This window comes from Tenrec ecaudatus, chromosome 10, assembly GCF_050624435.1.
Source record: "Tenrec ecaudatus isolate mTenEca1 chromosome 10, mTenEca1.hap1, whole genome shotgun sequence".
Lineage (NCBI taxonomy): Eukaryota > Metazoa > Chordata > Mammalia > Afrosoricida > Tenrecidae > Tenrec > Tenrec ecaudatus.
This window is the reverse complement of record NC_134539.1, coordinates 35,019,359-35,044,446: the sequence shown is the minus strand read 5'-3', so window position 1 is coordinate 35,044,446 and position 25,088 is coordinate 35,019,359. Positions and strand designations below refer to the sequence as shown.

Genomic DNA, 25,088 nt, shown 5'->3' with positions numbered 1-25,088 from the left:
CTGTGGGTGTCGGGGAAGCCTGTTAGCTGCGTGGGGCTTGCCTGGCAACAGCTGAAGGTGCTCACTTGTGTTGGGATGGCTGGGGTTGCCTGAAGGGCCCTAGGTGACTGAGCAGTTGCAATTCGATGCTTTCTAAAAGCTTAGACTAGTAATCCCACATGGTGAGAAAACAACATCCTGAGCTTTTCATTTAGAATTGATGAAAGAGGTGTTCAGTCTTTTAAATGGGTGAAGTGTTGTTTTAACCTGTCTTTGCTGGTATCTGTAGGTAGAGAGCATTTCACAAGGTGTGACCTGGCTGGAGAGGTGCTGGGCCCCCCAGGCCTCCTTGGGCTTGTGCCCAGTTCAGCCCATTTATCACCAAAGGTTCAACTCGAGCACTTCTTTCCTCGAGGAACATGCCTGCTTTTGAGTAGACACGGAAGGTAAAATGACACAAGAAAAGAGACTTCTCTCCCAGGTTCCCTCTACCTGTAAGAACAGGCAGTTTGTGGCCCCGGGCCAAAAGAAGTTGCAGACTTCTCCTTATCCCTCTCACCAATTTCCTGAGGAAATGACATGGAGAACTGGCAGGTCGGTGGGGTTCTCAGGCACCCCATCTTCATCACCACTAAGTAAGAGCTCACACTTTGGAACCGGAGCATCAGGGACACTGGGAACACAGTCCCTTTCGCTGGTGACTTGTGGATAAAATGAGGTGCTCAGATCCGTTTCCTCCCTGGAGCAATGCCAGGCAGTCGAAGGTCAGGTCTACTGATGTTGGCAGCTCCTGAGGGCTTTGGCCACCCTGGGTTCAGATTATTGGGGCATGTCCCCTGTGTTAGGAGCAGGGCCCCAAAGATACAGAGGTCAGTCTATCAAATCAAGGGACTTGAGAGGGTAAGTCCACACGCATTGCCACCAGGGTTGCAGTTGAGACACGGGTAGATTGTGAACAGAGCTTAGACATGTCTCTGCCATTAGTACCTTCCAAGAAGAGGTTTATGGAAACACTGGCGACTTCAAGGCAGAGAAGTCACCTCAGGTGACGGCAGCTATTGTCTGGGATTGAAAAGGGGCCTTGACACATTTTTTCTCAAAGGACACAGGATCCAGGGGCTCACTGGGAAGAGGACTGAAGACTACTGGAGACTCCACTGGTGAGTTAGAGACCCACCAAGTGGTGAGGATTTTCCGTCCATCGAGGCGGGCACCCGCTCCTTGTTCATGGGCAGGAAGAGCTCTGCCCTAGGGGAATTCCACCTGCCCTCCCCCCTTTGGACTTGTGGTACCTCCAATTCAAAGAACACTTCAAAGGGACACGATGCGAGTCCCTTGAGGATACCGGACTGCGGTGGACTGGGCGTAAGCCGAGGGCAGATTTCTCTGGGGCACTTAGAGAGGAGGAGGTGCCGCCTCCAGGATGGAGGAGAGCCGGTGGCAGATAGGGGGAGCAATGGGACCCCTGCATTCTTTTATTTTCAACAAAGGCTTCAATGATTTTTATGGCGATTTTCATCCGTTTCCCCTCCCCAGCCCCCCACTTTGTTTAGAAAGGTAGCCTTAGGTCTTCTCTGTACTGTAAAATCTCCTTTGAGACAGGCAGTTTTGAGGTCCATGGTTCTAGCCCTGGGGAAATACAGGGAGGCATTTCCCACCAGTTTCTAGAAGAGGCCAATCTGCAGGTGATGGGGAAGAGATGGAGACAGACTTGGCGCGGGTGGCGAGTGTCTGGGAAGGAATGATGGGGGAATGCTCCGGCCTGATGGTACCAGCCTGCATCTGCACAGGGGCCTAGGCTATGCGTATACATTTGTCTAACCTCAACAAAGGTACTCAATATTTGTGCAAATTTCATGTCCAACAGAAATGTGACGTGTACTCCAGTAAGCAATATGTATGCCAAGGAATTTTTGGAGGCGGGAGTAGTCTTCCGTTTACGGTATGCAAACTGCATCACAGCCAGCTGTAAGGAGTGGCAGAGAAGCCGAGTCAGATGTTAATGGCAGGATCTCGGGTCAGTGGGGGGGCCACTACACACGTCTTCCAGCCTTGCTGGTCTGTTTGAGCATTTTCATAAGCCAATGGGTACAGAGCGCTTCCTGTCAGCAGTGCATCAAGAAGTCCCCTGTAGCTCATTCTGTCTGCTAGGTCAATGTCCAACTGCCAGGACAACCTGACCTGCTGACGGCAAAAGCCATGGCCTCCCACTAATAATGATCCTGGCCCCCGCTCCTCCCTACCTCCCTCCCTCGCCTCTGTTGTCGCATGTCCCTAGATTGTGACAGGGCTGGCCTCCCAACGTGATTGTTTGCTAGACTCCCCCATGGGAGGAGGCCCCTCCTGCCCCACGGGGGCCAGGGCGGGCATCAGGGTTTCCGGCCAGTACCATGGAATGTCAGGAAAGCCAGCTCTTCCTTACTTGAGTATGCAAGAAGAGCCTGCTTGGGTGATAGCTGCTTGAGAACCGACACTTGTATTTCATGTATTCCACAGACAAAAAGAACCGACCCTGGCAGCATAGCAGATGAGGGGCTAGCCTACTAACCCCAAGGCCAATCCGTCCCACAACAATCGACAGCTCGAAGCCTGTAGGGGAGCTATGAGTCTGAATAGACTGGATGACAGTTTGATTCTTTGTTTCACAGTAAAATCTGCACAAAAGGTAAGGTTTGGGGTGGGCCATCATTGTTAACAACAGTTGCCGATCCATGGCCTGACCCAGCACTGGGAGGGCTTCCCCAGGGAACTAGGCCAAGAGGCACCAGGTCTGTTCCTGCTTAAACTGCTTAGTCATTTGAACACCACTTTAGCCCCAAACACAAAACAAACTCAGTCATTGAGCATCTTCTATGGACAGGGGAGAACTGTCTCTGTGGATTTCTGAGGCTGTAAATCTTTACTGGACCGAGCAGAAAGCCTCATCTCTCTCCTAACAGCTGGTGGGTTTGAACTTCTAACCTTGGAGCAGCCCAGTGCATGTAGCCCACCATTCCAAGAGGGCTCTTAGCTGCCATCCACCCATAATCCCAAACCCAGATCCTCTGCATCTGCCCAGAGACCCAGCTCTGCGCTATCACACACTGAAATCTACACTGTGTTTGCTTTGTCTGTGGTTCTCAACTGGGCAAGAATTGGTTAGAAATATACATTTGAAAAAAGGGGGGGGGGGAGAAATATACATTTGAGACCCTTAGCCCAGATAACCTAATAAAGGCCCACCAGGCATCAGATTTTTACCAGCTCGCTGGGGGATTGCTTCTGAGGCCTGCTATAGTGCAGCACCTTTTTTGGGGGGGGGCTTCCGCAGGGTGATGAGTGGCCTAGAGAACAAGTCAGGGACAGGCCCAGTGTGGACTGAAGATTAAGAACCCCATGAGGGGTGCGGTGTCGGGAGTGAGGGGTTGCCTGAAGCCTCTCCCAGAATGAGGTCCCACCATGAACGCAGTCAGACTGAGTAATGTGCCACAGCGGTGACCAAGAGAAGCGGGCAAAGGCTGACTCTTCCTAGAGGGCTGGGACAGTGTGGATTGCTTCCAGAGGAGCAGGGGGGATGCTGAAGCCCCCTAGGTAATTGTATAGGCAAGTGGTTTGTCTCTGCCCCCATGCCCAGTGGGGAAGACTGCCAGTTTACCCATCATGTCCTTGGTCCTTCGTATTAGATGCCCACTGGCCACTGATGGCCTACACAATGCCCACCACTCACCCAGTGTTGTAGAAAGGATGTGTGACTCCGGAGTAAGGGAGTCTAAGCCATGCAGCCAGTTTTAAGCTATGGTTTTTGAACTTTCATAAGATTCTGGATTTCTTTTGTCTCAATGTGTCATTTTTTTGAGCTGCAACAACTAACTGCGTAATGTTCCAAAAATGTCTATTCTGATGTCAATTTGCATAGTGGTGTCCCATTGGTATTTTAAGCTGTTACTGGTTTTAAAAGCTGTAAACGAAAAATAGCTTGGCCCTAGGAGAGAAGTCTGGGGGGGAGAAACCCTTAAACACAGAAGCAGCATTTCAGCTTTTTCACAAGTAGAATTTCACATAATCATGAAGTTGAACGACAACTCCCCTCAGGTGTAAATGGTGTGTAACCAGCGGCACTCACCCCTCTCTAAATTTTACCTGCAGTGAACGTTTACGGACACAATCACAAAAGCACAGAGATTAGGCTAAGATTCGAAGTCAGACAGAGCTGGGTAGGAGTCTAGCAGACAGTAGTTTTATGACTTTCAGTAAGTTAACCTAAGCCTTCCTTAGCTCCTCATCTGTCGGTGGGGAAGTAGCAGTACTCATCTGCGAGGAGGCTGTGGAGGATGACGCCAGACCTGTATTACCCAGCACAGCCAGAATCTGAGGCTGTGGTGCAGTATGGCCAGGGCTGCAGTGAGCCGGGTCGCTAAATTGTTGACTCTACAGTGGGAAGCTGTGCCTGGGTTAGGTCAGTGCAATCACAAAAGCCCTAACAGCCAACAGCTGGCAACCGGAGATGCTCTGCAGCTGGCTCTGACGATGGAAGCCAAGGCCACGAGCCAGGGGAGGGGGCGCAGACAGCCCCTGACGCTGGAAAGCAGGAAAAGGGTTCTCCCGGTGAGCCCTCAAAGGAGCCCAGCCCTGCTGACACCAGGCTCGAGCTCAGTGAGGCCGACTGATTTGAACTCTGACCTCCAGCACCATGAGCTACAGGTGTGTCCTGTGCAGCCAGCCTCTAAATTGGTAGCAAAAAGCAACAGCAGCAGTAGGAGCTAGAAAAGGATTTTCATGAGTATTATGGCAGAAGAAATCATTTTTTAAACTAGAAATAAAACCCCACAGCAATCGGATGGATTCTGATCTACAGTGACCCAGTGCAGTTTCCGAGGCTGCCCATCTTCACAGGAGCTGCTGCTTTCTCCCTCGGGCTACCTGATGGGTGTGAACCCCCTCTTTGTCGTCAGCAGTCTCATGCTGCTTTGACAGCACCCCTAGGGTTCTTTGATGTCAAACCAAACCAAACCCCCAAATCCAACTTTCTAAACAGCACAAGGAGATTAGCTACAGAGAGACCTCAAAGAGTGCTAACGAGGGCCACGGTCCAAGGGGCTAGTGACACACAGACACAGGAGTGCCCTGGACGCAACGCAGTGCTTCTCGACAGCTGACGGAGCCAGCAACATACGATCTCAGAAAGAACAAACAACAGAGTGATCTTCATAATGGGATATGTCTGGCATAAAAGGGAATGCAGTTCTAACCCAGGGATGCTCCTTGAAAATATTTTGTCAAACTACTGTGAAAAGGATCACATTAGGTCCTGGGTACAATGAGAGAAAATGGGGACTCAAACTCAGAATCTTAAGAGCCAAGGCTTATTGGTTGGACAGACAGGTGGGACCCTGAGACTATGGCCCTTAATCACCCTCCAAGTCAGGAACAAATCCACCCTGTGGGAGAGCAGATCAGGACAGAATCTAGCCAACAACGCACTTCACAGGGTCAGTATGAAAGGAAGAAGAGCAACGGGAACAGGTGTGAGTTGTTGAAGGTACGACTAGTGATCTGCTCTGTAACCATCACCTAACTCACACAGGTTTTTAAAATAAGCCAGACACAGAAGGACAAATATTGTCTGATTCCACTAATAGAAAGTATCTAAAATATGCGAATACAGAGAGATAAGAAAGTAGATTTTCGGCCTAGCAGGAGCTGGGGTGAAGGTGGGGGACAAGAAGCTACTGCTCACTTGGTGGACTTTCTGTGTGGGTGAAGAAAACATTCTGAGACTAGATGGTAGCAATGGCTACACAACATTGTGAATGTAGTTGATGCCAATGACCTGTACACGTAGAAACCCGCTTACAATGGCTCATCCCGTTACACATTGACCATGACAGGAATATATGCCGAGGGGGGCTCCCCCAAAAAGAAAACAAAAGCAGAAAAAAGCTTCACTGGCCTGGGGATGCTGGGGGAAGGAGCTGTACAGTCCAGCAGGCCATCTTCCTGGAGACCTGGGGAAAGGGCCACACTGACCAGACCTGGCCCAAACAGTAATGTCTCTGCACGTCTATCTAGGTAAGACAGGCAGGATAAACGATTCAGACTAAAAGAATGGGATGGTCCCAGGGAGATAAAGGAGAAGGGGTAGTGGGAGAAAGGGGGGGGGGAGGAAACTAACCTAGGGACAAGGGAACAAGTAAACAAATCAATGGAGATGCCTACTGGGGTTTAATCAAGGGCAATATAGCAGCAAGGAATTAGTAAACTCAAACGAAGGCCGAACATGACGGTGGGAACAAGAAGAAAGTAAAAGGAAATAGAGGAAAGAGCCAGGAGGCAAAGGACATTTATAGAAGTCTAAATACAGACATGTACATATGTAAATATATATATGTATATATAATGAGAGGGGATTAAAACTATGTACTCATATCTGTATGTTAAGAATTAAGGTTGCAGATGGACATTGGGCCTCGACTCAAGTACTACTTCAACACAAGAACACTTTGTTCTAATAATCCTGTATTCTGTGATGCTCTCCTTCCTGACAGGATCGCTGAAGACAAATGGGTGCATAAGCAAATGCGGTGAAGAAAGCTGATGGTGTCCAGCTATCAAAAGATATAGCATCTGGGGTCTTAAAGACGTGAAGGAAAACAAGCGACCATCTAGCTGAGAAGCAACAAAGCCCACATGGAACACACCAGCCTGTGTGATCATGAGGTGTCAATGGGCTCAGCTATCAGGCATCTAAGACCCAGAACAAAATCATACCCAATGTGAATGGGGAGAGGGGGGCATGGAGTGCAGACCCAAGCCCTTCTGTAGACAATTGGACAGCCCCTCACAGAAAGGTCACGGGGAGGAGACGAGCCAGTCAGGGTGCAGTGTAGCCCTGATGAAACACACAACTTTCCTCTACTTCTTTAATGCTTCCTCCCCTACTCAGTTCTACATTGCAAATTAGATTAGATCAGAACATGCACACTGCTACAGATAAGAGCCCGAAACACAGGAAATCCAGGATAGATAAACCCCTCAGGGCCCAAAATGAGCAGAGATACCAGGAGGATAAGGGGGAGGTGGGGAGAGAAAGGGGGAATTGATCACAAGGATCAACATATATAACCCCCTCCCAGGTGGACAGACAACAGGAAAGTGGGTGAAGGGCGACAGGACGATTAAGATATGAAAATAATAATCTATAACTTATCAAGGGTTCGTGAGGGCAGGTGGGCGGGGGAGGGAGCATGCTGATATCAAGGGCTCAAACAGAAAGAAAATGCTTTGAAAATGAGGATGGCAGCATATGTACAAATGTGCTTGACACAATGGAGGAATGTATGGATTGTGATACGAGATGTAAGAGCCCCAAATAAAAGTATTCAATAATAATAAAAAAATTAGTATTCCAAATATGACTTACTTTTCTGGTAAATGAAAATAGTACAGTCTCTTAGCCAGCCATCCTACAGTGACATAAAATGAGCAAACGTCACTCTGGGAAACAATGATAAAAACAGCATATTCCAAGGTCATCTGCCTGGCAACCATCACTGCACACAGCTCAACAAAGAGAAGTCAAACCATCAACCTGGCCTCCTGTTGATATGAATACAACTGCCAGGGAATCAATCATTTATAAGGTTCAACAAACAAGATCCTCCATAGGGAATGGACCCATCAGTGGTTGGAACATGAGCCAGAATCAGACGTAGCCATACAGGATGTTCGTGGAAAGGGCCCAGTCTCAGTTGCAGACAGGGCAGTGGCCTTCCCAAGATGGACCTTGGAGAGGCAGGGGACATTCTTCCTATTTTTTAATATTTCCTTTTTCATCTGTGGCTGTTTTGTGATGTGCACGAAGAGGTCAGCACAAGGGCACACACACAAAGCTTTGAAAAGTGTGTGGGCAGATCCCACTACCTTTTGTCCCCAACATTCACACACACCTTTGGAAGTCCCTCACTCATCGGAATCTGGCACGTGCCCCCACTTAGTGCTGGTGGTGGCTGCGTCGTCTTCAGAGTTGACAAGAGGATCATGGTTGGAGCCACCCTCCCAGTCCCTGCCTCGGGCAGCTTTATGATGACCAAAGTCCATTCTGGTCTGAAACTGCACACCCAGGAAGTTTAAACAAAAGATTTAAACTATGACTTAAGGCAAATTTGCCTAAATCAACTTTTTAAGTAGGTTAACCACACACAGAAAGTGTGTCAAATGTTTCATAGTACTTACTTTAAAAAAATCATTTTATTGGGAGCTCATACAACTCTTAAGGAAACCCACATATTCACTCATCCATTGTGTCGAGCACAAATTTGTACATTTGTTGCCACCATCAGTCTCAAAACATTTTCATTCTACTTGAGCACTTGGTATCAGCTCATTTTTTCCCACCTCCCTCCCTCATGAACCCTTGATAATTTATAAATTATTTTGTCATGTCCTATACTTCCAATGTCTCCATTCACCCACATTTTTTGTTGTCCGGCCCCTAGGGAGGAGGTTATATGTAGATCCTTGTAATTGGTTCCCCCTTTCTACCCTACCTTCCCTCAACCCTCGCAGTATCGCCACTCTGACCACTGGTCCTGAGGGGTCCATATGTCCTGGATTCCGTGTTTCCAGTTCCCATCTGTACCAGTGCACATCTTCCGGTTCAGCTTGATTTGTAATGTAGAATTGGGAATGATAGTGGGGGCCGGAAGTATTAAAGAACTGGAGGAAAGTTGTATGTTGCATTGTTGCTACACTGCACCCTGACTGGCTCCTCTCCTTCCCAAGACTCTTCTGTAAGGATGTCCAGTTGCCTACAGTTGGGCTTTGGATCTCCACTCCGCACTCCCCCTCATTCACAATGATAGGATTTTTTGTTATTTGATGCCTGATCCCTTTGACATCTTGTGATCACACAGGCTGGTGTTTCTTCCATGTGGGCTTTGCTGCTTCTGAGCTAGATGGCTGCTTGTTTGTCTTCAAGCCTTTAAGACCCCAGAAGCTTTATCTTTTGGTAGTTGGACACCATCAGCTTTCTTCACCACATTTGCTTATGGACCCGCTTTGTCTTCAGAAATCCTGTCGGGAAGGTGAGCATCATGGAATGACAGGTTAATAGGACAAAGTGTTTTGCATTGAGGGAGTACTTGAGTGGCGGCCCAATATCCATCTGCTACCTTCATACTAAACCTATAAATATATGCACATAGATCCACTTCCCCATCATATAAAAATATATTTACATATGTACTGCCTGTATTTAGACCTCTATAAATGCCCTTTGCCTCCTAGTTCTTTCCTATTTCTTTTGACTTTCCTCATGTCCCACTATCATGCTCAGCCTTCATTTCGGTTTCAGTAATTCCTGTTACATTGCCCTTGACCTAGCCCTACCAGGCCCTCCTATACCCTCCTAACCATGGATGTTGGATCACTTGTTCCCTTGTCCCTGGGTTTAACCCACTTCCTTTCCCCCCTCCCCCTCTCCCATATCTACCCCAACTGTCCAGTTGTTTTCTCTTCCAGATTGTTGATCCCACCTATCTTCTATAGATAGACCTGCAGAGATAATAATATGCACAAAAGAATGCAGAGCAAAAGAAAGCAAAACAAAAAGGGTCAAAAAGAAAAGCTCATAAATAGTTCAAGGTCTGTTTGTTGACTTTTAAGAGTGTTTTCCAGTCAAGTCTGGTGGGGTGCCACGCCCTGCCCGTGTTCTGGGTATTCCCTAGGGGCTTCCTTGCTCTGCTCCCCTTGCTGTTCTGCTGCATGCCTCCGTGTGGTGCCTCCGTGTGGTGCGGTCAGATGGGCGTGATTCCCACACTGTGGCTCCAGTGTTGTCCCCTGTAGGTCCATGGGTCAGGGGGGGATGTCATGTCTCATAGTGGGGCTGGCCACACGGTCCTCTCTGTGCATTGGCTGTTCGGAGCAGGGCTATCGCCCTCAAAGCTTGGTGGGCCAGGATGTGCTCCACTCTCTCTTCCTCCCCTTTCATTTGCTCCCGTGTGCTCCGATCAGACATGTCCCTCTCCCCGAGCTGCAGCTTCAGTGCTGTCCTCTGGGGGAGTATTTACTTCTTAAAAGCACATTATGAGGTACACTCATACCAAAATATTCAATGTACATATTAATATAAAAGCTTATTAAACCTCTAAGAATCAACTGAAAAGGCAAAGCCGACCATAATTTTAGGAAGCTTCTTGACTTCTGAACTGTTACCAAGTTCGGGGGTGGGGGGAGTGTATTATGGTTAATTTTAGGTTTTAGGTCTCTTGGCTTAAGTCACTCAGTTGGTGACTAGTTTTCAATGGATGTGACTTCCTGTAGTAGGGAAGACATAACCCTCATTATTTTGTTTTCTATCTTATCAAGGTACCAACACCTATGCTGACTAGCTATGTAATCGGTGAGCCCAGAACAAATTGAAAAGCCAGTAACCACAGAAGGTTAAAACCTGGCAAAGCAAGGGGTCGCTAGCTGCAGTCTACAGGAGGCTGAAGCGGCCGCGGACCTCGACCCTCGTACTCGACAAGGGTGTGTAGTGGTCATTCAAATGAATGTTGAATGAAAACTGTGTTGTTTCTTCTTCGCAGCTCAGTTAGGAAGACTCGGCCACCTATGATCAGGTAAAAAAAACCTTACCTGACCAGCATCAGTTGATTAAACTGAGTCCGTGGCTGACTCCTGTAGACACGCTCAGGATTCATAGGAACCTAAGGCCCCATGCAATGAAGGCCTCGTTGAAGCACTCAGCAGGTAGTTACAGAGCCACCACTCCGTGTTGGGCCGTGCACCTGGCCATGGGGACAAGAATAACGGAGAGCAGGCCTGCCCACCAGGAGCTGACAGTCTAACCTCAGAACAGACAGCACCTCAGAGCCTAGGGTGAAAACTTTTAGCGTGTTGGTACATTGTCTGCAACCTTCCCAATTTCCCAAAAATGAATCTAAAATTTGCCAGGAAGCGGTTTAGAAATGGAAGACACAGTAACTTCTCAAAGATTAAAATGCTGACCTTTTGCATTACAAACCATGGAATCTGGATGAGGACAAACCTTAGGAAAGCTTAAAATATTTTAAAGACCTTAGACCAGATTTGAATTAAAAAAAAAAGTTTAATGATTTTCTTCTCTTTGGATAACAATTTATGTTATGGTGACACTTATATACACATACATAAAAGGTTGTGTATATTAGATGTGTTCACTCGGGCTTTTGATACAACTCTCATTTCTACAACTAATGACTTCACAACTAAAAACAGCATAAACATTTCAGATTTCCTTTTGAAACTGCCAGTATCATTCGAATGGGTGCAATGGACATCATTTAGCATCATCTTGAGAATATACAACTTGGCACAGCTTTAGCTTGCAACAAGACGAAACCATTTCTGCTTAACACCGTGTGGTGCCATGAGCAGTTAATTCCTGACTAAATTTATGGCATCTTAAGTTCTCAAGTCTCTCTGGCTATGTTGATGCCTTCCTCCCTCACAGGAGGCAGAGCCTCGGAGTGGGTTGGGCTGTACCCTGGCACACTGCGCTGTTCCCCACTCCGGCAGCACCTTCGGCTGGAGCACTTCCCTTAGCGGCAGCTGGATAGAACCACCAGCCAGAGCCCGCATGGGAGCTTCTCCAACGCAGTAGCTCACAGTGACCGTGGGAGAGCAGTCAGGAATGAGCACCCGGCCTCCTGGGCGGCGTGTCATCTCATGCTGCACATCACACAGGTGAACATGGCTCATTCTGGGGGTGGGGGAGGAGGTGCCTGCCACAAGCAGGCATGCAGGTGTTGGGGCAAGAGACAGCACAGACTACGAATAAGTACAAAAAAAAGTTTTTAAAAACACAAAAAAACAGCAATCTGGGGCAAATGGATGTACATACTTCAGGGCTGAATCATTTAATAGTAATTGATACGATTACTAGCGGCATACATTTGTTATAGCCCTTTACATCTTACGAAGTGTTTGACATATATTAGAGCTCATTGGGTATTTGTAACAGCGTATTATGAATATAGCTTTACCTCTTATCGGGAAAATGGGAATTGCAACTGAGCATGCTCTTTAAGAAGGCAGGGAAATATACTAACATATCTGAAAGACTTTCATCAAAACTACAAGTTTAAAATTTTGGCACTTAGATATGGAGCAATTATAAAAAAAATGCATATATCTGGTATTTTTTGAGACAGGGTGCTATTGGATGACCTGTCACAGCACTCACTCAGTGACTGCTGGTCAACAAACGGGACGATTGTCAGCAGTAAATGATCAGATTTGGATTCCCGTAGAACACCAGCTTAGCAGATCCATACAGATGCCAATACTGTCTGAAGGCTAACGCAGAACCAAGGTTCTCCGGGGCAAGCAGAACATTTCCCCCATTGTACTTTCTAGGGCACCTCGAACCATGACAGCAATCTCAGCTCCACAAAGCAGCATAGCAGACGATGGACTTTACCTTTGTTTGTTTTCCAAGAATTTGGGGAGACCCTTTAGTCAGGGGTGCAACAAGGAGAAATGACAGATCACCCATACTTAAAGAACTTGAACAGAAGCCAGCCACTTCATTTTCTCAATTGAACTTAAGGAACACCAATATATTTGATCTTAACACCATAACATTGCCATAAATATTGTTCTGCAAAAAAGCCTTTAAAAACAGAACAATTCATATGCTTTAAAAAGAAGGCCGTTTGTATTTACCAGTCATCCTGAATGACTGGATCACACCGAGAGTAAATCACACCAGGTTAGACGTTGCACACTGAGAGGACCTTGAAATGGTCGGCTGAGTCCTGTAGTACTCACGAAGCCCTATTTCTGGGTTCAGATTCTCTGACCACTTTTTGAGCATGACACCTCGTGGAGAAAGCTGACCGTTTTGCCGAGTTTTCTGGCTGTTAGTTCTGAATTCTGAGGAGTGTTAAGGTTAGAGAGTATGATTTGCAACATGCATTCCATCCTGAATGACACACTGGGCTCAGATGTCTGGGAATGCGGAATTCCCCCTAGGATAAAGAATAAAGTTCTCCACAGAGAGGGAACTAACGGGTGGATTAACCAAATCATTGCATGTCTAGAAGCTGGGATGGGACTGCTGTGGATGACATCTGTGATCCCCTGTAGGTCATGTTAATCTGCTTTTCCCGCATCAGGGTGATGTGACCCTGATGGCGGGAAGTGCATTCGGGCAACACCTTGTCGTTATGAATTCCAAAGCATGCCCATGATTCTCTGGAGCAGCCCCTCCATCAGCTCCCCAGGGGCTAGAATTCCCAGACAGGCTTGTTCAGGTCGTCAAGGACCTCCCAACCCAGGCCTACTTGGTCACATTCATTCCGTACCTGACCCTGATTCTACCCAAGCTTGGAACTGGCGCCGTGCCCTGCAGCCAAGTCGAAAACTCCTTTCAACCATTAGAGAACCAGGTGATATCACTAATCCAGAGGCTGGAGGATTTGGATTCCGGCCACTTTGAGAGTTGCTTACAGACCCCTTTGCCAATGTCCTTATGAGATTCTGTCTAGTACACCATGCCCTCTGCCAGCAGGCTGGAACCGTTGTGGGTGATACCATCATTGCTAGTGCTGTGGAGCAATCTTGGCTTTTCTGGGCTCATGGTGCAGAATGTTCTCATTTATATTATCGCTCACAAAAAATGGAAGTATTAAAATTCACCCTTTAGCCCAGGACAAGGGAGGGTGAGAGGGAGGGAGAACAGCCTCTGAGTAATGCATCCATGACCTGCAGCGTCAGCCACGGCCTCCATGCTCGCCTGCTCAGGTTGCCCTAAACACGGGTGATTCCTGCGGCGATCAGGGATTGCTCTAGGGGGTCTCTTCTGTCGATCACCCACCAGGCAGAAACGGAGCCTCGGAAACGTAGCGATGACTGGGAAATCAGGCCGAACAACTCGTCTGAGGGAGAGGAGGCCATTTGGAGGGAATGTGTTGATCAGAGTGAGATCAACCAAGCCCAGTGGGAACAAGACCATGGCCAGCTGAAGCTTCTCAACTAGCTGAATGAGGCAAGATCAACAGATCAGGGCCCACCGCTCTAAATGAAGATGGACAGTTGTGGCAGTACATCACCTGGGATAAATCAGCCCCACCTCCCGGCCTGGAAGCCAGCAAACTCAGGACCCAGGTGGGCAGACCCCACCTCCACCACCCCTTGTCAACTTGTGACAGTAAGCAGAGCGAACACGGCGGAGTTGAAGCCAGAGAACTCAAGGGACACTCAGAGTACCGTAGAAGAGGACCAGGAGTCCATCCCCGGATCTTTTCCAGAAGGAAACCAGCACCCTCCTCAAGAAAGCTCCAGTCTCAGGTATGGGTCCATCAGGGAGGCTTCACTCCCAGCAGCGCGTCTCCTGGAGGGGGCGATGCAGGCCTGGCCTCCATTCTTCTGGATTCAGAGAACCCAGTTGGGGTAGGGAACAACAAAGGACAAGCCATATCCGCACCAACTAGTTTCCTAGACCTCAGGTGTGGGAAACAGGAAGTCGATTCTATATCCCTTAGTGTGAGGAAGAAATTCTTTGCCTCATAGTCCGGCTCATGATCTTTGCAGACTGCTAGCCAATGACTAAGCCTCGACAGGCCTGGTCGTCGTGCGCTGGTGATGCCCCGGGTAGGACACCAGCAGTGGTATCCCTATTGTAGTACCTCCATCATGGGGCGTACCCCCGGATACTCGCTCCCATGCACCGCTATTTGATGCAACCAAACTTTTTGTACCTATTCTTGACCTCCATTGGTCCATGAAGAACATTAAAAAAGAAAAATATATATAAAATATATATAAAATTCTCAAATCAATTTTTTGCTTTTTCCTTCTGTGCCTTGCAGGTACTTCTTAGGTAATTAAAAAAAATTTTAAGTGAGTGAACTATATGTTTTGCCATGTATTGATACTGGTTCCATGGAAACTCTTAATCTTGCAGATGTTCTGTTACACGGTACAGAGCTAAGCCAGCTTTGTAATAAAGCACTTCCAGTGGATGCTAAGCAAACAGAAGGCTGATTTAATGTTCTTTTCAAACAAAAGGCCAAAGTGGTGGAGGAGGAAGCGCAGATGAGCCTCACAGAGGTGGGGTGAGCCCCGGGGCGGCACCTCTGTGACCAGGACAAGTCACTGGGCTTCTCGAGCCCTCGGCTTCCTCCCGTCTACCTTCTAGAGTATTGTGAGGGCTGGTGGTAAGGTGTGGACATGGGGGAGCCATAACAGGTTACTTTCTGGTCGGTAACAGGCTTGGATGAGTGAGGTGGTCAGCCTGCGGGGCTGGCCTCTGACACGGGCTCGTTCTAAAGGGCTCGCAATTTACAGGCTTGTTTTGAACCTCAGCAGTCACTGTACATAGTAGCTTATTTTTCATGATAACCACTTGAGTGCTTTTTCCTCCAAAATTTTATTTTAAATACTTTCCCCCCTAAGTTTACGACATGCCTATGTTTTCACTGTGCTTTTGTGGCATTTTTTTAATGGCCACAATAAATCTACAATTTTTTTTAAACATTAGTGGCAAACTGATGTAATTAAAAAATCCTGTTCTGCAGCCAGCAGTGTTCCTAACTTGCATACACACTTGTACAGAAGGCTGTTCGGAAGGGCCTACAAAGAAATACCATTTTTATTAATGGAGTTGAATTGCTTAAAATTTTCTAAAGTATTTATAATACTTTGCACCTTCTGGCTGAATAACTCAGCATTTACTTCTTTTTGCAATCTACTGGCCGGTTTAAGAGTGATCACACTAATACAACTTACAGACAGAATCAAGTGTTCACAAGTCATTAACAGCCAGCATAATACAGTAGAAATTGCCCTGAGCAAGGTATTAGGAGACTTGAAATGAAGTCCTGGCTCTGCCAACTTGGCAGGGTGAACCCTGGGCAAGACATTGAACTTCTCTCATGCGTCAAACTGGGATTGATTCTATTTTAAGTTTATTTCTACCTCTAAACTAATTTTCATTTACTTAAGAAAACAAAACAAAACAAAACATAAACATAGAAAAATCAAAACATCTTTCTGGGAGTTGTGTTAAGCACCAGCTGGGACAGAAGTATTTACTGCCTTAAGGTAGTGTTTGTCAAGGGCAGTTAAGGAACTGCCCAAAGAAAGATGATTCTGGTCACCGCCCTGGTTTAGCAGCTCCAACGTAGTGCTCAGGTCTCTGCATTTTTCACAAGTTCCTCAGTGAGTTGAGAATCAGCCTAAGAGAACATGATTTAAATGACTGCAGCTGCCCACCTTCACTGTGGCGGGGACTGAGAAAGGCTGACCTCACAGAGCAGTCAGCCTAGTCTGTCAGCACCTCGTCCTGACCCTGGTTACTGTTCACTGTTGTTCTGACGTCAGCTGAAAGGAGACTGCGACTCTCCCTTTACTGCCCACGCGCAGGCTGGCTCAAGGAGGAGCGTCAAGTAAAATATTACCCCTTCACACTTGACTCTGCCTTGACCTCAAACCAACAGTGCGAGAGGACTTCAAAAGTTTGTGGGAAATGGAATGGGAAAAAACTGGAATTTTCCCACGCACTTTTCTATAGCCCCTCGTGTCCCATGTCATCCTGTGGGACTGAAATAACCCGGCATAGAAAATACAGAACACTTGTCACATTGCTATTGCAGCCAGATACTGTGCTATCCGATCCATAAGCCTCTTCTGTACATAAGAAATGAGCCATGTCCATCCCTTCCCCACCTTTCTACTGCTGCTGACAGGAGTAAAATGCCAGAGGCTGGCAGACAGAAGCAGAGCAAATTACAGAAAGAAATGGCAATCTTCTTTCTAGACTTTCACAGCGAGCAATATCCTTCTCAAGGCGAAAAACTTTGTATCACTTCTAACAGGCAAACTAAAAAATCACTTTGTTGCAAAACCAATAAACGGCCAGGAGAAGAATATAACCAGTATCTGTGCTCTTTATGAGAACTATAAAAGCAACTTTAAAAAGTCAAGTATATTCAAGTATTAACTGAAAATGAAATCTGGTTCTACAACCAATATGCCAACATCGAACTTCAGGGTTTCATTCGCTCCTGTGGCCACAAGTTTCTCCTATCCCAATCCAAACTCCTGCCAAATGCCCACAAAACTCACATTAAAACAAAACCACTAAAAACATTATCAAAAAGAAAAATACTAAGAGAGAAACAAAAGAAGTGACAAGGAGTTACCATGCAAAGGACCCCGAGGGCCGGCGGGCCAGGCACAGGGCCGGCGGGCCCAGGGGTGCCGAGAGGCTGCGGCCACCAGCCTCCAATGGGAGAGGCCTGTAGGAGGCTGGACACCCCCGGCCTCGGGTCACAGGTGTATAAAATGGACCCACAAGAACCAGAATTGTGACCCAAACTTAGAAGATCTTCTAAGAAGATAATACTTCACCTAAATTGAAGTAATTTATAAGTCAAACACCAGAGGAGTTCCTTATTTGATGTCAGTTGTGCCTAAAACTTTGGCTGATAGAGGGAAACCCGCCCGCTAAGGCACCCAGAGGCAATCTGACAGTGTGTGGGAGAGAACTTTGTGGTCAGGACCACATCGTTGTGAGAGTACAAGGAACGAATCACTCGAAGGGGACTGGCTTCTTTGGGCAAACAGTCAACAAGTTCATTGCAGTGTTTGTCAAATCCCAGGAGGCGGATTCCGTAGCCGTGAGGGGAAGAAATCATTCGCCCATCGGGGCTGAAGCACAGTTCTTTGATGTACCCCCTGCCTACATTGGCTTCTTCAATGTAATGCGTTAGTCGGAGTGAGCAGCGAGGTGACACAGGTCGCACGGGAGCACCTTCTTGGAATTCGTAGACACAAGTCCACTAGGGAAGAGAAGTGAGAGACAAAGGTTAGGGCCCCAGTAGTGCGACCCCCACAGCAAACCCAGGGCAGTGAGCTAGCCAGCTCCGATGCAGTCCCCCTAGTTTACAGGGTTTGCAAGACTGCAAGTCTCTAGAAAACCAGGCAGCCTCATGGTTCTCCCTGAGCAGCTGGGGGGTTGGAATTGCTGGCCTTGTGGCTAGTAGCCCACAGCCCTGTCAAGGCTCCTTAAAGAGTGCCTTAATGAGTGCTTTGGGCATTCCTAATTTTTGCTTTTTTTTAATTGTGAATTGAGTGGATGGGTGGGGTTTAACTTCCTATCAACACCTCTGCATTCAAAGGCTATACCCCCTCCCCCCAGGTCTACCCATCATTCTACTCCACCCCTAACTTCTCCTGTTCCTCTGGCAGACCCTCCATTCTCCTTTTCAACGAGTTAACACCTGTCGACCTTCTAATCTGCTGCTTCTCTTTCCTTCCCCAGCTTGGCAACCTTTAAAGTCTGTGCTCTTTGGAATGTCAAGTCTCTGTCTTGGTCTTTTTGATGTTGGCCCTGTTGTGATCATCAGTATAATGTTCTCCAGATCTGGGCAGGACCCAAGGTGCTTTGTGGTCCTGTCATTGTTTTTAGGGATACATAGTACCCCATTGTATGTGTGCCCCAAAGCTTCTTTATCCATTCTTCAACCGATGGGTAAACGTGGGCTGTTTCCAACCTCTTGCTATCGGACGGGAGGCGACCAAGGGAGTACATGTCTGTTTCTGTCATGAGTCTTTCTTCTCTGGGACACACCCCCAGCAGAAGTACCGCTGGGTTGCACAGCTCTTCTATTCCCAGTTGGTTGAGGCAGTGCTACACGTATTACAGCGCTACCAGCAGTGTAGGAGGGGCCCTGCTTCTCCTCGGCTTCTTCAGCATGCTGTTTTTGTTTGAATGTGGCTGCCCTTGTCATTGTTTTGACTTGCATCTCCCGCAGGGTCGGTGATCATACGCATTTCTTCATGTTTGCTGCCAATGGATGTTGTCATTGGTGAACTGTTCGTTCATGTCCTTCGCCCACTGTTTGATTGAGTTATTGGAGTTGTTTCTTACTGAGGCACAGCAGTGTTCTACAGTCTTGCTTAGCTCCTTATCTGGGTTCTCGTTAATTCTTTTGCGGCACTGAACAAGTTGCGATCTGGATTGGGATTGCACTGCAAATCAGACTGCCTTGGGCAGTCCTAACAATTGTCACAATCTTAGTCAGTGTACTTCACTGCGATCCTTCTTTTTACAAGACTTGCCAGAATGCCAAAGTTACAACGTTGTTGCAAGAAGTCATCCCAGTGAACCAGCTATCCCAGAGGACTTATGCCTTCTTGTCTTGACCCAGAGCACCAACAGAGGGTCTTCCAGGCTAAGATTCTTTCAAATCTCTTCCCTGAGCTGTCTGTGGTTTCTGTGATCATGTAGCAGGTGCACTTTTAGGAGGGCATCAGCAATCTTGAGATTTTCAAAAACTCCTCATACCTTTTCTGAGGCCTAGAGCGCCTCTCCCTCCACCAAGTTCAAAGGCTCTTCTCCCCTTTGACTTGTAGCCTTTAGTCAATGCCACCTTCGGAAGACCCACTTTCCAGAGATAAAGACGATATGGTTATTTAAGCATTTTCACCCTCATCATCAGTTTAGTCCCATCCTCCCCCACAGCACTCATTCCTTAGATTTTAAAAGAAAATAAATTATAATATTCTATTTGCTTTGGAAACTCTCATATTTTAGTCAACTGATTGGAAGCGTCTCAGACCCATGTTTACTGTGTAAGGGTTTTTCTGGGTGCGATAAAGGAGGCAAGAATGCAGCTGGTTGCAGTCAGAGCTGGTGATCCTGCCCAGGCAGCAACAGGGCAGGAGTTCACAAGGAATAATGGCACGATGGACGAACAGAGAAAGGGGACAGGCAGGTCAAGAAGCAGGAGGGCAGAGCCTGTCGAGTGGCCACCAGAGGTCTGCCCACATGGCAGCGGACTTAGTCCGCCCCGCATGGCGCCCTACCTCCTGATCATCAGTGTTACTGGAGCACCGGAGAAGAGTGGCCCAGCCCTTGGGGTGCAGCTGTAGGGACGTGATACAATTTCCACGGTCTCGCTCACCAGGGACTTCCGGGGTTAAGACTTCAAGACTATTCCTGGGTGAAACTCCTGAGAGGAAAGACACCGAGGATGAGATGCACACCATCAAAGGACTCCGGCCGTTCAGCAATGCTTTGGCTTTGGACAGTCACCTCCTACACACATGTCAAATATGATGGCACGCTCAATGTATCAGACGTGAGTGTTGCTGGGCTCAGGAGGGCAGAGTGTATGACTACAACCAAAGAGTTCAAGTTCCCCATGTAGAAATCACCATGACTTAAGCATGACAGTGACTTAGGGGGTCTTCTGGATTTCGCCTGTATCTCAGCTCTTTTGCAAGTGAGAAACACAGTTACATGGCATAAAGGGAATTTAGGGAAAGTAAAGACACAATTCTCATCCCAACTGACCTAGCACTCTAGTTTACAGAACACTTGAAAACCATGAGAAGGACCTTTAAAAAAATAAAGGGCTATTATGTATGCAAGCAGAGTGGTTTCTTCTGCCCCTCAGAACCAGGCTATCAATAAGAAGGGGCCGGTAACCCTGGAGGTGGAGGGAGAGGGGCACCTCACCTCACACAGAGGCATGTCAAAACAAGGGCTGGGAGACAACCCTCTACGAGAACCCTATTTGTTCTGGGAGACACTGCTATTCCCCCAATTTCCTACTGCGTAGCTCCCAAGGAAAAGAATGGCTCAGGTGTGGAGAACCAGTTTCATATACAGTATTGAGAGAACTATTCCAATGTTTCTCTGCTAATGGAAAGTCATGAACCTTTGCGAATTGTTTCTCAGACAGATTTCTTCCTTTTCCTTAAGATTCCCTTTAGATTGTTGACCACTGACAACCGGTGAAGTTCTACATTGCATTCCTGTAACTCAATCTGCACCTACATAACAATTTCACATGCAATTTAACTAACAATTTTAGAGAAAAACAAATCCCCATTTCAAGAATTAGTTTGAAACCTAACAAAAGCAGAGGAGGGAAGCAGGGAGATGGGTTCGGGAAGAGCAGAGGGTCAAAGGCCTCCCTAATTTCACTTGGATCAAAGCGCAGCTCCACTCTTACTTGTGCCAAGCCCCCAGGGGTCCACAGACTGACTCCACCTCAAAAGTAGACGTCTAACTCTGACCTGAGTTATTATACTTGCTCAAGGGCAGTGCTGGCATATTCTGATACCCAGCTCTTCCACATTCAGAGTAAGCTCGCCTATAACCCCACTACCTAGGCTTCTTCCTCCTTCCGCCCTCTGACTTCCTTCTTGAATGCTAGCTGGTAGAATCTGTTGTTATAAGGTTATAAAATCCGACTTTTAACCTACCTTCTCTTTGAGAGGCTCGTGACATGTGTTTCTCAGAAGGTGAATTAGAGTCACTATGATGACAAGGTGATACAGAAACTCTAGGACCAGATGAACTTGACGAAGTGGTCAAATCTTGAAAATACAAAAAGTTCTGAGATAAACCTAGCATAACTCGGGTAGTGTCTCTTATGTATAAATTATCTACTTGAATCATACTTTAGAAATCCACCTACATCATGATAAAGTGCATGCCCTTATAAAATTGGCCTATCACTAACAAGGCAGGCAAGACAGCTCTTAAAAAAACAAAAATTTTTCTACTGAAACTGACTTGTGTGCAAGAAAAATGAAAAAGAAAAATATAGGAGCATGCCTGCTTCCCCACCATCTCTGCAGTGAGGCAGAGCCAGGGGAATTCGAGGAAAACGAAAACGGAGCTGCTTTGCCTGCAGTTTTAATGGTAAAGCCCTGGTGGGTAGTGGTTACAAGTTGGGTTGCTAAGCACACAGTAAGCAGTTAAAATCCTCCCACCACTTCCCCGGAGAAAGACGAGTCTTTCTACTGCAGTCCAGAGATCGTCTCAGAAAGCCACAGGAGCAGCTCTACGCTGCACAAGAGGGTCAAGAGTCAGAACTGAACTGATGGCAGTCTGAGTTTGTTTGGTTTCTTTTTGAAGGTTCAACCAACAGGCCCATTAAGGGGAATGTGGAACACGGTCCTTTGAAAGGACCCTGTAAAACTTGTATTACCATTTTTAAAATTATGTAACTGTTATGTAGGAAGTTCTTGAGTTTGATTTAAAAACTCCAAGTTACAATCTCCATTTTATCATACTTTTCTATTTCTCACTAAGCTAAAGTTGATGAGCAATGTTAAAAAAAGTAATTACGAATCTGGAAAACTATACTTGTAAAGTTTGAAATCATTTGCTTGCATATAATAAAACATAAGTTTCTTTCAGCAGCAAAATTGGGCAACTGCAGTGCACTTATTCTCCAAAGAATCTTCCAGAGTGACCTTCTGCACATAGGCCACAGATTACAGTCTGACGGTTTGAAGCTGCTTTTAATATCACTTTATGAACAGTCTGTGTTCTAGATGTTTCAATCTTCTCTCCTGGGTTTTGTTCATCATGGCAACATTATACAATATGAAATGTCCCCAGACTAGACCTCTTTACCCAAAGGTGGATGAAATAGCATTATCATCTTTGTCACATAATATAGATCAAATACAGTACTAAGTTCTTCTGCGCTCAGGAGAACTTAGTCTAATAGAATCAGCAATAAGAGAAAGAGAGGGCTTTAGCAAGAGAAACAGGGGGTCATGAGAGAAAACGTGTCTGGAATGTTGAAGTCTAGGATACAATAGAGACTTAAAAATGAAACCTCAGAAGCTCTGCTGGCTTCCCGATGGGCTGAAGAAGACTGATCCTGCACTGGGCCCTCACTACTATTGGGAAGTGATGCTTTCGGGGGTACTGATGAAGATTCTGTTTAGCAGAGAGCTAAAATACTTTCAGAATTAGCAGTTCTTCACAGACCATTTTTGATGTTAGAGCCCCAAACGAATGTCTGAAATACATACAGATTACTGTGCTTTTTAAAGAGAGCTATCCCTGAATTTTCCAAAGAATGTCATTTCAGTTTCTTTCCTCCTTGTTTCTGTGACTCATGGAACGGAAATACATACCATCCTTACGTCTTGAGATTCTATAGAAAACTGTCCTAATATAAAGAGGTGAACTTACCTGAACTGGATGTCGTTCTTCTTGCTCTCAAAATAGGATAGCTGCCTACTTCTAAAGACTTGGTTAAGTCAAGATCATGTAAAATCAAGAGATAGCCAGAGGAAGTTGAGATCAACATTTTGGAACAATCTGGTGTTAATCTCATTCGCATGAGAAAACGTGTATGAAAGAATTTCTTATGTGGACATCCATCTTCTGTACACCTATAGAAGTCAAACCAATACAAACTAGGGTTAGAATAATCATAAATATAATGGCTTAATGATATTTTATTTACTCCTTAAACTAGAATGGACAATGTATATACGAATGAGTGAGTCAAAAACATTGCTATAAAAATTATAGACCCCGTAACAAAATTATGAAAATGTGAAGCTATTGTTTCTCAATTTCTTCTCCACCTAGGTCAACACCCTTCTTTCTAACCCTCCTCTAAAGAATTCTTTGTGCTTTGGTTTACGCCACATCAAAACAGCAGTTTTGGCTTCCTTAAGGGACTCAAATCATGTTCCTTTGAAATGGTCTTGAAGTTTTGGGAACAAGGAGTCTGAAGAGGCAGTAGCAGGGCTGTAGGGTGGATGAGGTATGGTTTCCCAATGGAGTTCTCATAGGATAGTCCTGCTGCCGCGGGAGAATAAGATGCACTGTCATAATGGCCAAAATGGCTCAGCGCCACTTTCCTGGCTTTTCCCTCACCAATCCAGTTCTCAAGAATCGTCCCGTGTCCCTTGAGAAAACCTATCAAAATGACCACTTGGGATAAAAAATGGTCCATTGAGGGATTAGAAATGGATGAATTGTAACAAAGTGTATATAAATCGCTGCATGTAAAACTGGTAAAAGTTTAAAATGACCATTTTGGAATCCCCAAACACAGTCTCTGTAACCCTCTGAGATGACATCTCTGCCTTGAATCTAACCAGCTTAATAGAGACCCTTGCAGTCACTGTGCTGATGAGACTTTCCTCTGTGGATGGTATTGATAAAGCCAAGACGCACCCCGGCTGCTGTCCCCTATTATTCCTATCTTGCTTTAAAAACTGACGGAAGGTCAGCTCTTTAAGCTAGCTGATCTTCCTGAAACACTTTATTTTTTTGTTTTGTATTTTTACTGGGAGCTCTTACAGATAGTATAACAATCCATAATTCAGTTAGATCAAGTATAATTTTACAATTGCTACCACCATCAGTTTAAAAACATTTGTTTTCTTGAACTCTTTGATATTAGTTCCCCTTACTCCCCCCCACCCTAACCTCCATAAACCCTTATCATTATGTTGTTATTTTGCTGTATCTTACTAGATTTTTTTTATACAAGATTTTTTTTAAAAGTATTCTTTTTCTGAAGATACCCTAACAGAACTAAGATTAAGTTTGCTACTGTGAGAACTTGTCTGCAGCCATCCACTGATAGCAGATATATTTAAACATACATATTTTTTTGCAGTAAGCCCATCCGTTATTTACGAACAAAGGAGTCCTGGAGGCCCAGTGATTCAGGCCGCTAAGTGCCAGGTCAGGAGTGAGAAACGACCGGCTCTTCTGAGGGCAAAAGATGAGGCTCTTGATTCCCACACAAAGTTCCAGTCTTGGAATCCCATGGGGGCAGTTCTACTGCATCCCACAAGTTCACTAGGAATAGAATTGACTTGCTGACAGGGAGTTTGGTTTTTGAGTTTGGCATGTATGAACTAGAACTGTGTAGCAATACTATTTTCTCGCTATTCCATCAATTCCAAACTACCTTTTGTAGCCCTCAAGCTTTAAGACTCTATTGAGAAGAAAACTTTTATTTTGAAATTGCCTTCAGTTTCCTCTCCTTTAAAAATCGTGGTTTAGCTAAGTATTTAACTTGAGGTTGAGTGATTCTTTCAGCATATTTTTGATAGTATTTCTTTGAGTTCTGGGACCCATTGTTGCTATTTGTCACATCTTTTATCAGTGCTCGGGCTGGTTTAATTTTCTGTATTTTGCTAAGTGAAGTTTCGATTTCTCTTGATTGGGATTCATTCAACTTCTAGATTTTAAAATTCATATTATTCATATATTCTGAAAATTTCTCAGCTGTTATCCCAATACTGTCTCTTAGCCATTTTCTCTAGCCTCCCTTTGAAGACCCAAATAGAAGTTGGAGCCA

General features: G+C 46.0%; 1 protein-coding gene across 2 annotated transcripts in view; it reads right to left on the bottom strand.

Moving 5' to 3' along the window:
* Positions 1-11,045: 11,045 nt before the first annotated feature.
* DCAF10 (DDB1 and CUL4 associated factor 10) overlaps positions 11,046-25,088 on the bottom strand; it is a 43,696-nt gene continuing 29,653 nt past the window's right edge. Inside the window, exons 4-7 of one of the 2 annotated variants that reach the window (XM_075560179.1) lie at positions 22,952-23,154; positions 21,220-21,333; positions 19,813-19,958; positions 11,046-17,783 (exon numbers count right to left, since the gene is read on the bottom strand). In XM_075560179.1, the coding sequence (XP_075416294.1) occupies positions 17,415-17,783; positions 19,813-19,958; positions 21,220-21,333; positions 22,952-23,154 (832 nt within the window). In that variant the 3' untranslated portion in view covers positions 11,046-17,414. The remainder of the gene's footprint in view (positions 17,784-19,812; positions 19,959-21,219; positions 21,334-22,951; positions 23,155-25,088) is intronic. The other variant, XM_075560180.1, reaches the window with a different exon arrangement.